The following is an 18,993-nucleotide window of genomic DNA, read 5'->3' on the forward strand; positions in this document are numbered from 1 at the left end:
CTGTATGTGGGGAGGAGACATTCAGAAATGAAGGTGGTATGTATGTATGTATGTATGTATGTATGTATGTATGTATGTATGTATGTATGTGTGTGTATGTGTGTGTCTATGTATGTGCATGCATGTATATATATGCATAAAATTTTTATAAATGAAAACCTTAAAGCAATTGTTAATATATCAAGAGTGTAGTGCTACTTTAAATACATATATTCCAAAGGAAATGCCCTTTCATAAGATGTATGATCACCTTATGCTACATCCATTTAACTTAAAATTGAAGCATGTTTGCCCTAGTGATCTTTCCCTCTCTTCCTAGAATTGCCCAGGTTCCTCAAGCTGAAAATGTTTTCTCTCTTATATATATTTTTACTGAGGCAATCTAGATCTCTCCCTTGCTTCCATCATACTTTAATTTGTATCATTTATTATTAGGCAATTCTTATTTTTCCCCCTATTAGATCGTAAACTCCTTGAGGCAGGATTTGTGAAATTATTTTACTGATGTTACCCCAGTGTCTACTATAGCCAGTACCTCACACAAAGCTGACGTTTAAGAAATGTTTGTTGAATTGTTGTTGCACTGGCTATCTTAATTTTGTATCATAGTTACTTATACACGTGACTCTTTATTGGACTATAAATAAACTCGTTGAGGGCAGGATTTTGTATTTCTAACACCTAGCATATATCTATTACCCACAGCAAGAATTCAAAAATGATCTGCAGAAATGGATTTTTTGGGGGGTATCAATTCAGAGGCTGTATGACAACTACAGCAAGGATATGTTATGAGATCTTTAAAAGGAATATAAACCACACTCAGGTCTTATTCCCACTTTTTGTATTACGAAGAGTTTGTATTTTCATTGTGAGAAATATTTTGAATAAAATGAAGCACTTCAGCTAATTGTGCCTATAGTAAAGGCTATACGGGGGAAAATTATTTTGCTACTGGTGACTGCATGCCTGCAGTTAGGGAGTCATGATACTAACTGGAATCCAAAAAAAAAAAAAGGGATTTGAGGATTAGTACTACTAATGGAAATGTATTTGTTCTTCTTATTATCTGTAAAGCAAAGGGCTTGGACTAGATGACCTCTGAGGTCACATCTAGCTTTAAATCTATGTTCATAAGAAGGTCAGTAAAACTCCCTTTCCTTCAGTTTTGGGTGATGTTATTGCAAAAGATAAACTTGGATACTTTCCACCTATGGTTACAGAAGCAAAAGCAAAAGCTAATACCTTCCAAGAACCTTCTAACATTTTCTTCCTGAAAAGAAACTTTCTGAATTTTAAAATGTTTGTAGAAATTCTAGAAAAAATAGTATCTAAACAGGAGATAGAAATTTTGTTGTACTGATGTCATTTCATTTGCGTTCAACTCTTCATGACCCCATATGGGGTTTTCTTGGCAAAGTAGTTTTCATTTCCTCCTCCTGCTCATTTTACATGAGGAAACTGAGCTAAACAGGCCAAAGTGACTAGAAGCATCATAAAACCAGTAAACATTTGAGGACAGATTTGAACTCAGAAGTTGAGTCACACTGACTCCAGGCCTGGTACTCTATCCACTGTGCCACCTGGCTGTCCCGTAGCTAGAATACTTATCTCTATAATTTCACTTAAATAACCTATCAAAAAAAGGGAGAATTTATTTCCTTGGACAAGCTTCAATCCCTGATTTCTCTTGGAAGGTAATTTGAGGAAAAATATTAACACTAACCTTCCTGTGCATACCTTTTTACATCATCCCCTCATTTACCAATCCTAAATACTGGGCATAAAAATTTCACTACTGGGGGCAGAGCCAAGATAGCAGAGTAAAAGTAGTGACTTCTTGAGTTCTCCCCTATACCCCACCAAATATCTGTAAAAAATGACTCTAAACAAATTCAAGAGCAGCAGAATCCACAAAAACACAGAGTGAAACAAATTTCCAGGCCAAGACAACCTGAATGGTTGATAGGAAAAGTCTACTGTTCTAGGCTGGGAGAGGAATACAGTTCAATGTGGGCTGTACAGGCAAAGACAGGAATTTCTTGGGGCAGCTAGGTGTCACAGTGGATAGAGCAATGGCCCCAGAGTCAGGAGGACCTGAGTTCAAATACGACCTCAGACACATAACATTCATTAGCTGTGTGACCCTGGGCAAGTCACTTAACCCCAATTGCCTTAAAAAAAAGAAAAGAAATAACTCCTTTCACCAACGCAGATCAGCGGCTTTTATGCCACTATTCTCTCTATCTTAGAGAATTACCTGGAGGCTCTAAGAGTTAGGTAAATTATCCAGGGAGACAAAGCTAGTATTTGCCAAAGGTACAATTTGAATCCAAGTCTTTTTGACTCCAATGTTTGCTCTCTAGCTACTATGTTAACCTGCTTCCCATTAATTTTCTTAAATTTGCCCATACTCTCTGTGAAAATTATGAGGATAAAGTATATGTTTTATGATACCACATTATATCTATTCAAAATGAAACGTTCAATCAAATTGAATTAAAATAAATGGTGTTCTGAAGCTACCTGGGACTTGAAAAGGTTTTTTTTTTAATTTTAATCATGTATTTAACATAAAGCACTGACTAAAATTAAATTTCTCATTAAATCTATTCATCACTTTTTTTTTTGCAGAGATTCTACCATGCTCTAACAAAAATGACCACAAAAACCAATTATTTAAACATGAATTTGGCAGACTGCCACTATGCAATTAAAAAGAAGTTGCTTAGGAATGAATATAAATTTGCTGTCAGCTTTTTAGCAATTAAGCCTAAGTTCCTGATTCTGGGCTCTGGCTGTTATTTTACGACAATTGGGGGTAGAGGGGAACAAACCCCTGCAAAAGTCTGAAAAAATATTCAAACTTGGCAAAGGGCACAACACTGTATAAGAACTGCATTTTTGCTTTCCTATGTATTCCCACAGCTTAGCATTCTTCATGGCACACAGCAGGCCCTAATAAATGCTTGATGTTGATAAAAATCGAGGAAATTTACAAAAATCAGAAAGAACAATGACTTTCAAAAAGAAATACATGCAATTCTTTAATTGCAGCAAAACCTTAATATAACTATAGGCGAGATGCCAAATTAACAAGTTTGAAAGAACATAAGAGATCATTACAAACCTTATAAAAATGGAAGCATAATGTTCTACACAGAAATGATAAGTTTTTCAAACTGTTGTGATGGTGAATTGGGGCATTTGCTGTGTGCATGTGACTGTGTATGAACAGAATGAAAATATAAGTTGCAAGTCAACTGTCAAGCTACAGTCTCCTCAGAAGAAGTTTCCTGCCAATTATATTATAGAGACCCCTTCTCTGTGTGTGTGTGTGTGTGTGTGTGTGTGTGTGTATGTGTATGTATAGAAAAAACTTGTTTGTTAAAGAACACTTCCACTGAAAAGAATTTAAATGCTGACCAACTACAAAGCTGATACGCGAACTGTCACATCTAAACTAAGCTGCTGAAAGAGTGATTAAGGTATTTTTGATGCTTTACAGGTGCTTATAAAGGTAATCTACCTTTATTGAGTTATGGAGGCCTTATGACTTAGTGGTTAAAGTGCCTGCCTAGAAAGCAGAATATAGTGGGTTCAAATCCTAGTGGGGCCTCAACCCTTTTGACGGCAGCCAGGTGGCTTAGTAGATAGAATGCTGGGCCTGGAGTGAGGAAGAACTGAATTAAAATTTAGCCTCAGACAATGACTAGTCATGTGATCTTGGGCAAATCACTTAACCAGTTTGCCTTTATCTACTAGAAAAGGAAATGGCAAATCACTCCAGTATTTTTGCCAAGAAAAACCAATGAAGAGTATTGGTGTGCTAAGAATTGGACATGACTGAATGACTGAACAACAAAACTCTAAACTAAGGTGACATAAAGAACATGTGAATTTCCTATCTTGCCAGCTTCCCTTTGGATAAGATTATGCGGATCCCATCCAAATAGTTGTTTGTTGTTGTTCAGTGGTTTCAGTTGTGTCCAACTCTTTTGTGACCTCACTTGGGGTTTCACTGGCAGAGAACAGGAGTAGTTTGTAATTTCCTTCTCCAGCTCATTGTACAGATGAGGAAACTGAAGCAAAAGGGTTAAGTGACTTGCCCAGGGTTAAACAGCTAGTAAGTGTCTGAGGCCACATTTGGACTCAGGAAGATGAGTATTCCTAATTCTGGAAGGTCCTGCACTCTATTCACTGGTGTCACCTAGATGCTCATCCAAATTAGTCCATCGAAAAACCCAGACTTTACATCTCCCTGCATAAATCTAATATCCTGTGGATCACAGCAACAACATTCCTACCTTCACCTTTCTTCTACTAATGACAGTTCATTAGTGATAGTTCAGAAGCACTGCTAGAAAATAAAAGACTCCAAAAACTAAAGCTGAAGTTGTTTAGCACAAATATGTACTGCAAACCTCCTCACTAAATAACCAACATGTTATTTTGTAATGAGGTCAAGTTTTGTTAAAACTATTTAACATAATACAAGAAGCAAAATATACTTAAATGTTCTCTGGAAATAGCAAGACAATAACAGTCTTGTTAAAACTAGATTTAACATTAAAATATCGATAATTTTTACATATCTATTTCTTAAAAGAATTTTTATCATATCATCATTTCAAGATTAACATATCAGCCAGGGCAAGAAAATAGCTTTATTAAAACAAAATGGGCTTTTAAATGAAACTCTTTAAGAACACTGCCCCTATCATAAACTCATGCTGCATCCACCTTTGATCCCCAGCCCACACCCACCTCCCCATTTGTAGTACAGTTACAACCATTCTTGGAATATTAAAACTCTCATTTCCCTTAATTGCTAATCTTTCTTCTCATTTCAAAAGGCTTTGATGATGACAGTGATACCATACCCTTTTTCCAATTCCATTATTGGCTCTCCATTAGCTCCTTACTGAGTCCAAGTCTACCAGACTTATTTAGTTCAAACTGTACTGCAGAGAGCATAACCTCAAAGGACTGGACACACTGTTTTGAATGTCAAACATACATTTGCCTAAAAGACTATTTTATAGAGAACACAAACAAGACAAGCATTCACACAAAGGTCAGATAAAGCAATACAAGGACACTCTCAAGGTCTCTCTGCAGAACTTTTATTTAATTATTAGACATGGGAGACACTAGCACAGAACCACTAAGCATGGTACACCTGCATCAAAGGTACTGTGCTCTATGAGCAGAGCATAATTCCATTAGCTCAAAATATATGTGAGATGTGCAAATTTAGAGACATCTCCACTTCAAATGTTTATATGGACTATTTGTGCCTGACTTGTTGTAGAGCCTTCCAAGCACATAATAGTCTGATCAGTCACAGTCGGACACACTGTATCTTGACCCCAACATGGTGATGTCATTTTCCTCCTCTTCATGAATGAAGGACAACAATACAACCAAACCATTCTTAACTTTGAACTTGAGAACACTGTTCCATACTTTATCAAATCAAATCAAACTCATATGAAACATAGTTATGCAGAGTGTATCTTTATTTAAATTACAATGCTAATAAAGAGATTAAAAAAGGTAAACGCGTGTCACATACATCCACAAGAGACATTTTCATTCTGAAAAAGTTATGTAAATATAAATATATTGTTACCTCATCAAATTCTTCGGTCATTTTTCTGATGATTTCTGCATTCTGCATATTCCTGAACATCTCAATTCTTACAGTACCTACAAAGAGACATTTATAATTATTTCAATATAGTAATACCAATATTAAGTGAAATTTAACATTATAAATAATTGCTATAATACTGAATTTAATATTAACTTAAAATGTAATTGTGAATTTCTAAGTGATATATTTTAAATTCATCAAAAAGTACTGTTGGAGATTTATGCCACTTAAGAATTTTATTTTTAAAATAATCATGCTAGGTCAATTTCAAGAGATCCTACACCTCATACGCCAGATGTTATAAGTATATATAAGCAACAAAAAATTAATTATCTAATCTTTTTTAAAAATTCCAAGAATGAAGACTTCACTTTTCTTAGAAGACTTTTCCACTATTCCTTAACACTAAAAATCTCATGTTTACCACTGTCTCTTAGAGTAACTCTAGCATGTTTATTCTAGTATTGTTCTCCACAAAGAAGAGCAAGTGACCAGAATTTTCTTTAAGATAATCTTTTTAAAAAAGAAAGAAGCTGACTTTATCTTCCTATTTTTATCATATAATTCCATTTTTATTACATATGAATAATTAGTTGTAAATAAGAACAGAAATAAAGATCACTTCATCTTCCCTTACTCTAAGAATAAGCATACTCTGAGTAAGAGAACCCCAGAATTCTTCAGCGAGAATCTACTTATAAATAATTATAGCAAGAAACCTAAAAAATTTTCATAAAAGTTTAAGTGCCAAGGAACTTTGATAATAAAAAGGGTATAATAGGCTAGTAAAATTTAAGATTGAATTCTAAATCTTAATTTAAAATTTCATGACCAATACTATTCTGCATTTTGGAAGAGCGGAAGGAATATTTGTCATTTTATAGGTATAGAAGCTCTGTGTGAAGAACCTCTTCTTATTATAGATGGGCAAATGGTATGCATCTGATAGTTTTAGAGAGTGATCCAGGGCACTAAAAGTTAAATGACCTGTCCAAGATCACACCACTATGTTTTAGAGGTGAGATAGTACAGCTTATCCTGACTCTAATTACAGGTTGTCTCTATTACATCATACTACATATGATGCAAAGAGGAGACATTTAATAAACTTTTTTTTAATGTGACTGATAAAAGAGAATTCTGTTCAGTTTAATTTAATAACCAGTAAGCATCAGTTATGTGCTAAGTACTGGGGATACAATGAAAAAAAATGAGAATAGCTCCAACTATTTAAAGAACTTACATTCTACTGAGAGAAAATCATATGTACACAGATAAGTGAATACAAAACATAAGTTTGGTGAATACAAAGTTTACAAGCCACAGGGTCAGAAAGATCTGGGTCCAGGTTCTGCTTCTGAGACAACATGACTATTTAACCTTGGCAAGAAGCCTCTCAAACCGCTGGGAAACTGTCTCCAACTACAAACTGAAGAATAATTGCAGAGCTGCATTTGTAGCGGGAGCTTTCTCACCAGCATTTCCATGAAATAACTTTGCATTCAAAGAAAACAAAACCCAAAAAGTTGCCATACTCTGATAGGTGAGGACTGGGACTGGCAGTGGAAAGAGGTTTCTATGCATGGAAGAATCAAAAAGTTTCTTCTATGAGACAGAGGTAGCCTTGATAGGAAATGGGGATTCTAAGGAGGTAGAAGTGACAACAGAGAACATTCCATACAGGGGGAACAGCTTATGAAGAGGCACAGCAGCAGGAAATGTCATGCTTCACTATGAAACTGCCAATTTCAGCTAGAATGCAGAGTACATGAGGGTAGTAATCACTCTGGGAAGACAGGTGGTAGCCTAATGTAAAAGGGTATAAATGTCCAAGAGGCGTTTGTATTTTATCCAATAGCCACTAAAACTTTTTTGAGTAAGTGAATGGGCAGGGTCAGACCTGAGCTTTAGGAATACCAATCTGGCACTTAACTGGAGAATGAATGGAACGGGAGAGGGACTAGTGGAAGAAAGATCAAATAGAAAGATATTACAGAGGTCTAGGCCAGAAGTGATTGCAGCTTGAATTACTGTGGTTGTATTATTAGCGGACATGTCAAACTGGATGTCTTATAGGCATCTTAAACAACCTATCTAAAACATAACGCATTTTTACCCCAAAACCCATTCCTCTTCTGATTATCCTTATTTCTGTCCACAGCACTTTCTTTCCTGTCAAAACAGGTTCTAAACCTTGGAGTCATCCTCAGCTCCTCATTCTCTCTCATACCAAATCCAGATGCGATGACTTTCATCTCTACTTCAATAATACCTTTCATAGCTGTTCCCTTCTACTCCATTCACTTAATCACCTTCCAAGTGCAATTGGTCTTGTCTACCTAAAGCCTCTCCCTTCTTTTGTACATCTTCTACACAACTGCCAAAGTAATATTTTTAAAGCTGAGAAGTCTTAGCTCATCATTCTCTTGTTTCTATAAGGTCCAGGGTGTGCTTATTACCTCTAGGAGAAGATATAATCTCTTCTGTTCGTGGAGTAAAAAAAAAAAATTTCCAGGCTTATACACTACTTACCTTTCATTCATTCCAACATCTAGCCAAAATGGGTTTCTTGTGGTTTTGCACACAACAGACCATATTCAATCTCTGCAGCCCTATGAGATGCTTTTATGCCTGGAATATGCTTCCTTGCTTTTGACTCTTAGTGCAGGAACCTTTAACTTCCATTACAGTTTAGCTTATTAGCCAACTCCCACATGGATCCTTTCTAGAACCTCTCAGTTGCGAGCATTCCCCCTCCCCTATAATAAGTGTGCATTTACTTTGTATATGTATTGTTTATCTACTTATATATATTATTTCCTTGCATAGAATGTAAACTTCTTGAAGGCATATACTTTCATTTTATACTTTGAATCCCTATGATTAACACTGCTTGGTACAGTGTAGGTTTTTAGCGAATTTTTGCTGACAAAATCTCTGGAGAGAAGAAGATGAAAAATACTAACAATAGAATATAAATAAATTTGTCAGGTTCTGTTTTTGGACATATTGATTTTGAGATATCTCTGGGACCTCAAGATGAAGACGTCTGGCAGGCAACAGCTAATGCAAAACCGGAACTCTGGAAAAAGAAGAGTGCTGAACAAGTAAACTTCAGAACAAGGAGTCTATTTAACAGAGAAGATAACTGAACTCATGGGAATTGATGGGGGAAAGGGGGAGTTGTCAGGAAATGTGAGCAGAATGTGAGTAGGCTAGTTCAGATGAAACCAAGGGAAGAGAAAGTTTTAAGAAAGAAAAAGTAGTCAGTACTTTGATGAGTTCCAACAGAAACACTACATTTTTAAAAAAATGCCAACATTGGAAAAACTCCAATCACATCCAATGTATTTTTTCAAATCTTGACAAATTAGTTATGTATACAGAAGATAATTGTATATCTTATAAGACTAAATTGGCTATGAGAAATTGTTTATTTTAAAATGACATTTACTAGTTGTTCCTATAATATCCACACTTGAGATTTTAAAATTACACAAGAACTTTATAGTAATCTTATGTTGGAGAAATTTCGATTCAAGTAAGCTGAGGGTGAAAAGTATTGGTTCTGAAAGGATGAATAAGTTGAATCACACCCACTCCTAGCCACCACATTCCAGACAATTCACATGATCATAGAACTAGTGCTAGAAGGGACTTAAGAGTTCATATAGTCCAATCCCACAATTTTACTAATTTGTTCTTAATATTTTGGTCTCAACTCCAAATAAAACAAGCACTTTGATATATGTAATAGAACAAAAAAAGGGGATCACATGAAATTGCAAATCTAAAATATGCACAGCTTGCTTTTCAAGGTTCTAATAAATTTGGTATGTAACTTTCATAACTGTTCTGTCTGTTATCTCTTTTGACTTTCTTCTGAGTTCTTCTGTTAACTTAAAAAAATGCTCCAGTGACTTTCTTTTCTTCCTTCTTGAAGGGAAACCCTATTTCTACTCCACACCAAAAAACAGGAACAAAAAAACCTAACAAATAGGCATTGTTAAGCAAAACAAATTCCAACACTGTCTTAAAAGTATGTTTTATAATTAAGTCTGAGCCTATCACTGCAATGGTAGAAGGGGGTAGGAATAGCATGCTTCGTCATTGGTTCTTCAGAATCCTGCCAAATGTCTCATTCTACAAATGAAAAAACTGAGGCTCAGAGAGCCTCAGTAATTTGTCTGAGATCACATAGGCAGGATTTGAATACAGGTACTTCTCTGATTTCAGAGACAATGCCCCTTCCATTTTACCATGTACTATAAATTATTAAACTAATCTCAAAATTACGTTTTGATCTACAAACTAAAACTATAAACTTCCTGTTCTCATCTAAAAGGGGTTAAACAAGCTTTATGAAGTTTAAATATAAAATGAATTTCAACTACTGTCAAATATTATCTGTATCCCTTATATATGCAAAATTTTAATGCAGGTATAAGTATATCAGTTAATCAAAAAACATTTTTAGGCACATATTATATGCTATATGCCAGGCACTTTCGTAAGCATTCAGGATACAAAGAAAGGTAAAAATAATCCCTGCTCTCAAGGAGCTTACATTTTAACGAGAGAGACAGCACATAAATAATTAGGTAATACAAGACAAAAAGTAAATTGAGGGGGGGTAATCTCACAGTGGAAGTTACTACCAGCTGGGGAGGAGCCTGGGAAAGCCTGTCTGTAGAAGTAGGAATGTATAATTGTAGTTTTGAATGCTAGTTATAAAGCAAAATCTATACATAAAGCCAGAGATTTTTCTATGATTTCAATAAAAAATTGGATGAGTCTCTTGAGAATAAATTATGAGACAGTGTTTAGGGAATAATTTGAAGATTAACAGAATTGAATTACAGAGCTTGACTGAAAAATTATGGATCTAGATCTACCAGGGAGTTCAGGGCCTATCTGGAAATGCTCATTTTACAAATCACCAGGGACACTGCAGCTGAATTTATTGAGAGGATCAGAAACAAGAGAGAGGGGGCATGTGGAAATAATATTAAATTAATGTGACAAAAAAAAGTGAAATTAGGGATAAAACTCAGGGGAGAATGACCAGGAGTGAGGCTGTGGAGATAGGGATAAGGTAAAAGATGTTTATTAGAGAAGACTGATTTCAGGGAACCTGAATGGAGGAAAGGGTATAGAGAACAGTTTTGGCAAACAGATAATGTAGTCAAAGCCAATTAATCTTTAAGAGAAGCTGATTTCTCTTTGAACTCTTTAATCCTTTAAAAACGTTGTATATGGAGACTGCTGGAGGCGCTGATGCAAAACAAAGTCCCAGTGGGCTAGAGATGTTGTTCTACTACAGCTATTTCCCTATGGTAGCCTAAAAATAGCTAAGATTAAGGCCAATCATTTTGAAGTAGATGGTGGGGTACTGATAGAGTACTGGGCCTGGAGTTAAGAAGTCTTGAGTTAAATTCAGCCTCAAATTCTTACTAGCTATGTGACTATTGCCTACATTTCTTCAACTGTAAAATGAGAATGATAATAGAACATAACTCCAAGGGTTGTTGTGAGGATCAAATCACGTAATATTTATAAAGAGCCCTTTGTATGTGCCTGGAAAGTAGAAGGCAGCTGTATAAATGTATATTCCTTTCTCTTTTCTAATAAGAATAAGAGGAATATGGAAAGCAATGGATAGGGGAGACTAGCTGGTTCCTCTTTCACCCTTACTTCTTTTGGGTCCTTAACACAGTTTTCCACACCTCCATCACTTGTGGCTATGCTATAGGGAAATGATGCCAGCAGAGCTAACTGTAGCCAAGTGGTATTGCTTAGTTATATGAGTGATTTAAAATTTCAATTATGCCCACCTGTAAATAGTTCACTACTAAATCTTTTTTTTTTTTGGCTAGGCAATGGGCTTAAGTGACTTGCCCAGGGTCACACAGCTAGTAAGTGTCATGTGGCTGAAGCTGGCTTTGAACTCAGAATCCGGAATCCAGGGCGGGTGCTCTATCCACTGCACCACGTGTAAAGAGGTATTTAAAGATAGCAGCAAAAGATACTTTTAATATCAAAAAGTGTGGGTCAATATGATCTACATATACCTTATATATAAGCATAAAGATGCTTAATATGGCGCCGTAATGATAACAGGGAGGTAAAGTTGGTAATCAATGTTTTCTAGGCACTGTCCTATCCACTAGGCTTTAAATTTACAGTAGATACTGGATACAGACCTAAGGATACACTGATAGAGTTTTACTCTTTCCCATTCCTTTTCATGGAAAAATAACAGTATATTACTAAGTTTATAGCATGCATAAAGTATATTTCTTTTATGGAAAGGAAGACTATATAAGCTGAAAATTTATTCAGTATAGGTAGTTGCATGCAATCTTGAAAAGAAGTCCTAAGATTAAAGTCAAGTCCAGGGGTTGGCAAACTATGGCCCCCAAGCCAAATGTGTCCCCTCCCTGGCTAGTTTTTATATGGCTGGTCAGCTACCAGGTCATATTTGGCCTGAGGGCCATCGTTTATGGATCCCTGATCTAGTCTAAAGAGATAAGTAACCATAAATCTCCAGAGGTGGTAGGATTTTATTGCATAGCATAGACACTCAATTGATAACTTAAGGTAGCTAAGTAGCAAACCAAGTTGTCCATAAGCATACAAATGAGAATTCCAGAAAGGGGTGATGATCTAAAAATGATATAAGGTTAAGTACGTATTATGCTGACATTTAATTCTAACTAACAGACCTGAACTAACCTGAGAGTTAGATTCAATATTCATGAACATGAAGTATATGTAATATGTATGTATGTACACACTTTATTATACAAATGGAAAGATATCCAAATTAATTCAAGGAACACTACATATTAGTAAACAGTACTATATAGTGAAAAGAGTGCTGGATTTAAAGTAGGGGATAATTGGGTTTCAATAAAACCTTACATACTGAGTTTGAAATTAGTGGGTCTGAATTAATGCCATTTAGTAGCTATGTCATTTAAACCAGTTCAACCTCCATTTCATCAGTAAAAAGGCGACTGTATATAACTTGCAATGATATACTACGAGGACCAAATCACACAATGGATGTAAAGTTAGTTCCTCATACAAACGGTTCACTGGAAAAAAAAAAGTAAAAGAGGTCAGGCTTTTGGTGTTTGGATTGAGTTACATGGTTATTTTTATACCTGAAAGATCTGTGATTTCATCAGTTTGAGTACTCCTCCCACTAAAGAAGATCACAACACTTCAGTAGATGGTCTTTAGAAGATGGCAAGAAATAGATCCTCCAATGCCTAATCCTTTGCAATGAGGAATATCTTTAATTTTAGCACTGGACAACAGATATAGCTCATACCATCTTGTACTTAAAAAGCCTCTCCAGATGAATAGAAGGTGCCAGATTTTATATAATTTCTGCTAGCCTAGGCTTTGAAAACCCAGCATCACCTATCACACCACAGTAGAGCATTAGAATAGGAACTGAATGGTATATTAAAAAAGTTAGCCATGTATAATTATTTGCTTACATCAAAATTAAAGGACTGTTATTCATAGATTTTTTTTGGAGGGGGTGTGTGTGAGGCAATCAGGGTTATGTGACTTGCCTAGGGTCACACAGCTAGTTAGTATCATGTGTCTGAAGCTGGCTTTGAACTCAGATCCTCCTGACTCCAGGGCCCGTGCTCTATCTACTGCACCACCTAGCTGCTCCTATTCATAGATTTTTAAAGCTTACATTAATTAAGCAGAACCAAGATAATTTTTACCCATCAATATTCAAGATCAATTAGCACAATAAATAACATAGAAAAAGTAAAACAAAGAGGTAAATTATATATTTAAAAATTTTTTACTCTTATTGAATTACCATTTACATTTAATGTTTGTGACACACACCCACACACCCCATATACATATATACCTGTGCCAATCCCACATATTTTAATATTCCAGAAAAGAGAATTTTCTAGAATTCAAGTACCAAAATTGTAAACTAACCCAGCTGTCTCCACAAAGAATGTTCCACATAACTCACACACAATCTCCTCAACAATTGGTTCCTGAAAGCATTGATCAATTTGCTTAATTGGCTAAATCTCTGCATTACCATCTTTTCCTACCAACAGTTTATTTTCTTTCCAATTCCCATTTGCTACTACAAATTTCATATGTGAAAGAAAAAAATTATTTCAACCACAGACTTCTCTTTCCATTCCTAAATCACTGTAACATCATGAGAGAATTATATAACTACAGGCAGTATTGAACATAATATATTATGTTATAAAAGTTAATTCGCAAGTTGGATGACTGGTTGAACAGTCTCTCATAAAAACCATATTATGAAAAGTGGTTGAAGTTTGCTCTTAACAAGTTCTAAACAATCTATAATACTTATCTGTGGAATCCTATATATTATTACTTCTGTGATAATATGCATGCTGAATTCCAGCCAGGGCTATCAGAAGCACCCTTCTTCTTCACCATAACCCTAGCAATAAAATTTCTCCACCTAGTGCCACCTGAAGCAAAGATGTATGTTTTCGTTCTTTTTTTTTTAATAGGTAAATAAATTTGAAGTAATAACAGTGGGCACTCTTTGGATGCCAAACTGGCTTCTATGCAGAGACTGCTTGAAATAACAATGAAATTTCTAGAGTAGAGATGAAACTTTTAAAAATCTAGGAGCAGGGAAGTACAAAGAGCTGTAACACCTGGAGTAGGAAGGGATAGGAAAGACTGTAGTAGAAGCAGAATGAATACAGTTACCCAAAAGAAACTGTAGTTCAGCTACAGACTGTACTAGTCATTTGGCAAGCAATTAATTCTATCTATTCACTCTTGTCTTTTAAAGTCTCATACTATTTATTACTTATCAATGCATGATTTCTTTTTAAATTTTATTTTTTAAAATTAAATTTTATTATATTTTCAGATCCACATTCTTTTCCCTCCCACCTCTAACTCCCATGCATTGAAAACAAAACCTGCTAACAAACATGTATAGTCAAGCAAAACAAATTCCTGCACTGGCCATGTCTAGAAAAAAAGTCTCAATCTTTATGCTGAGACCCTCACTTCTTCTATGAGAAAGTGGGTAGCATGTTTCATCTCCAGTCCTTTAGAACTGTATTTGGTCACTGTGTTGATCAGAGTTCCTAAGTCTTTCAAAGTTATTTGTCTTTACAATACTGCTGTTATTGCATAAATTGTTCTCCTGGTTCTGCTCGCTTCATCTTGCATCAGTTTATACAAATCATCCCAGATTTCTCTAAAACCATGCTCTCTTCATCATTTCTTATAGCACAATAATATTCCATCACACACATATACTATAACTGTTTAGCCATTATGTAGCTGATAGACACTTTACATGTTTCTTCCAATCAATAAAAAATGCTTGGTTTTTTTGTATAACTACTATGGACTACATATCGGAGACAGCTGTTATCTACATTTCTGCATTTGGCTCTCATACTATGTTTGTGAATGATCGTAAAATCACCAGCATTTTGACTGATAATTTGTTTTGATCTTACATCACACTTTCTGATTTTACCCAATTTGGTACTTAGGACTTCATTATTAAGGCTCAGTTAGGTCTATTTCTTTTCCTTGTGTGCCTGAATCTATTACTATTTTTATTACATTAGGATCAGCCAAGGGAAGTGCTTAGTATTTTGCCTATATGTACATTTATTTGCAATTTCTCTATGCCCATTTAAAAAAAAGGGCCATGTGGGGTGCTGAGAAATGTGAACATTCTTTGGTGGTCCCACTCAGATCTAATTCTCCAACATTTTGTTTAGTTCTACATCTGATCTTTTGTTTATCTTTTTGTTATATTTTTCTAACTCGGGGAGGGATACATTAGTGTTTCCCACTAGTGAAGCGAACTTTTCCTTTATAAATTTAGATGCCATTTGGTACATATGTTTTATTTTAGCTTATTTTACTATCTTTACATTTTAATGTTTTTATAAAGGTAGCTTGAATTAATACTAACTCCACCATGTCATTCTACTCTAGATAAGGTATAAAATATTCAATCAGTCAATCAATCAATCACAGGCTTTAGACTAAGTGCAAAAAGTCCTTCCAACTGCAGTGACCTTGCACAAGAATCATGTTCCTACAAGCTGAGGAAACTGAACTGGCTCCAGGGAGCTTCTACAATTTTTAAGATAGAAATCCTGAGAGGCTGGAGCATGAATGGCTTTCTAAGAAACTGTCTTGGTTGGGGAAAGAGAGTCTTTGCTTTGGGCATGGCCAGGTCTCCTTCCCATCAGCCCAAACCCTTTAGCCTGAGGGGGGACTTGACGCTTCAAGTGGTCTAGAGGATTTTTGACTTCCCAGGTTCCCCCCACTATTGAAGGAATGTTACCAGATAGGACAATCGGGATATAGCTTCACTATGTTTAAGAAGAACTCCTCGAGCACCACACAAATGGAAGTAAAATACCTGTAGCAACCAGGACCTGTCAGTTACTCCTTTGATGCATGGAGTGTCTAAGGTTCAGCCAACTTTTCCTTGGATTCTGTATGTTCATCTAAAGAGTTATTTTACAGATTTTTTTTCTTGGGGTGGAGGAGGGGAGAATATACCAACTGTTATTACTGCTTCACCTTAGTAATATTCCTAATAATACCAAACTAAGACTGAATGACTAAACGATTTTCAACTGATAATCTCAAGGTAGCACACAAGCAGAAGCTTGACCTGACTTAATTAGAAAATAACTCCTCACTTCTCAGATGTGTATCAGAGAAGCCAGAAAGGGAGATGTAACCAGGTTCTGGGAACTTACTCATTGGTGGGAACTGAGATAAAAGAGTCTCAATCTATATTCATTACACCCTATATCTAAGCAACTTAGAAAATATAGTTTCTGGTCTTTTTCCAAGGATATAAGGTAACAGTAGAAGAGGCATGGCATTTTTTCTCTCTCCAAATGAAGTATAAACTTCAGGATACACATTGACATTCATGAAGTTCTGTCTCTAATATTTATGCATACGTATATTATTATCTCTACTAGACTGTACAATCATTGCCCTCTTGTAAAACTTTTATGAAATCTTAAAGTACTATCAAGGGAAATTATTATTTCTGCCTCCCTCTACAATACCAACCAAAAAAACTCAGGTACTCATTAAGTATTTGCTGAGTATCAAAAAAGTGTCAGTATTGTATCATTCAAAAAGTATTGCATTCAGTCAGAAAATGATTATCGCAATTAGAGAAGCAGGGGTATGAGTTAACAAAGGGGATCATCACTGTCAATACCAGGATATTAGTCTATCAGTCTGTTAGATACTGTTTTTTAAGGAGTGTATTTTCTTACATACCAGAGCACAGCATGAGGATTCTATGTGAAACTATGAACCTCCATTTCATACTGTTAGATTTTTTTAAAAAAAGCAATCTACTTACTGTATAAGTAACTCTTCTCAACTTCTTTCTGTTCTCTTTTATGCATTTTTATAAATGTTACAATGGTCCTACTTTTGGGGTATCACTACTGTTAATAATTCGTCCCTTCTAGCTCTCCTCCTCCCATTCAAACCCAGAGAAAGAGGCAAATAGTGGGTGATTAATAAATGTTTGTTGACTCGCTTTGTATAAAATCCAACTTGTTCAGAGGGAACGCTTCTTTGGATAAGATGTTACAGTGTCTTTGCTAAGTTGTTTCTTTTTTAAAATTTGCATTAATAAGATTTTCATTTATTTTTTTCCCCTTTTTTTCCTTTTCTTTACTGCTTATCTGGTTTGGATATTAGTATTAAAAAATTAGTTTGCTGGAGTGCTCCCTTTTACATATATTGAGAATAATTTTGTCAAATTATTTATTAAAATGGTTGCTGGAATTTCACTGATAAATCATCCTGGACCAACATTTTTTCCCCTACTTAATATATCACTTATGGCTTGCTCTTTAGGATGGTTTAAGATTTTAAAAAATACATTAATGGGACATCATATATTTTTGTAGATAATCATTCATTTCAGTTAGCATAAGTTTTGCTGGCATATAATTGTGAGTAATAATGTTAGATCATTATTTTTATTTTCTCTCCCTTGGTTATGAATTAAAATCATGAGATTCCTTGAAAAAATTAAGAGATTTATAAATGTTTAAGGACCGTGTGAAAAAGGGACACATATATTCATCAAAAGTATTTTCCTCTGTCACAGAGGATGTCCTATATTCCAGTCAAATATAACAGGCATTCCCTAGAAATGGTGAACTCCTCCATATGCTCCAGTTTTCAGATGAAATCGTCTCACCAAGGCATGTTAACTTTGAAAAACCTACTAAATAAGATCCAAAATAATTAATAAAGAAGTTTATCCTAATTACACACACACACACACACACACACACACACACACACAGAGACAGATGTGCAGTTGGATGGACAAGCCATGGAGCTGTTTCATAAGAAGCTATATCTTGGACAGATACTGCAGACTGACAATGAGTTGGGCTCAGATCTGAATAGGGGTGTGTGCACACTCAACTGTATTGCTAAAATTGTATAATTTTTTAATGATTTCAAGCTTCTCCATGAAACAAAGACATATCTTTTTAATGTGAGTATTTTACCAGTGTCATTATGCGGTACAATTCATGTCATGAGTATTTCTCTGAAGACTCAACAGTCTCTGAAAAATTAGAGGGTAGTGTCACTCAAAATGTAGTCAAGAGATGAATGTGGTGTTGGTATGCTCCATTACTGGCTGGGCGCAAAGCTTCTAGGAATAAGGAGGCTTTAGTTCCACTATATTCTTCCCTAATGAGGTCATATCTGGAGAGTTGTTTTCAGTTCTGGTTATGACCCTTTAGAAAGGACATTAATAAACTACAGATCATCCAGAGAAGGGCAGAAGTGGAGAAAGGCCTTAGGTACATAATATATGAAAGAAGCTTGAAGGAACTGTGGTTATATTTAGACAAAAAAAGAAATGGTTCAGATGAGACACAATAGTTGTCTTCAAGTATCTGAAAGGCTGTCATGTTGAAGAGAGATTAGTCTTGTTCTGTTTGGCCCTAGAGAACAGAACCAAGTTCAGGAATGCAGGAAGGCGAATTTGAGCTTAATATAAAGAAAAACTTCTCAACAATTAAGAGTTGTCCAAAATTAGAATGGCCTGCCTTGGGAGGTGGTGGGTTCTCCCTCAACTCAGGTTTTTAAGCAGAGGCTTAATGAGCACTTACTAAGTATACTGTACGGGGGAGGGGTGGGGGTGGGGTGTGACTTTTTCAAGTATATATTAGATGAGTCAGTTACTAAGGTTACTTACCACTCTGAAATTCTGTGGTTCTTATTAGCAATGAAGTGTTACA

General features: G+C 35.4%; 1 protein-coding gene across 1 annotated transcript in view; it reads right to left on the reverse strand.

The window, feature by feature from the left end:
• The window catches only part of STAG1 (STAG1 cohesin complex component), a 346,896-nt gene that overhangs the window by 153,288 nt on the left and 174,615 nt on the right, over positions 1 to 18,993 (reverse strand). Inside the window, exon 6 of the mRNA XM_020986100.2 lies at positions 5,636 to 5,712. Within this exon, the coding sequence (XP_020841759.1) occupies positions 5,636 to 5,712 (77 nt within the window). The remainder of the gene's footprint in view (positions 1 to 5,635; positions 5,713 to 18,993) is intronic.

This window comes from Phascolarctos cinereus, unplaced genomic scaffold, assembly GCF_003287225.1.
Source record: "Phascolarctos cinereus isolate Bilbo 61053 unplaced genomic scaffold, phaCin_HiC Scaffold_726;HRSCAF=1367, whole genome shotgun sequence".
In the NCBI taxonomy this organism is placed as follows: Eukaryota; Metazoa; Chordata; class Mammalia; order Diprotodontia; family Phascolarctidae; genus Phascolarctos; species Phascolarctos cinereus.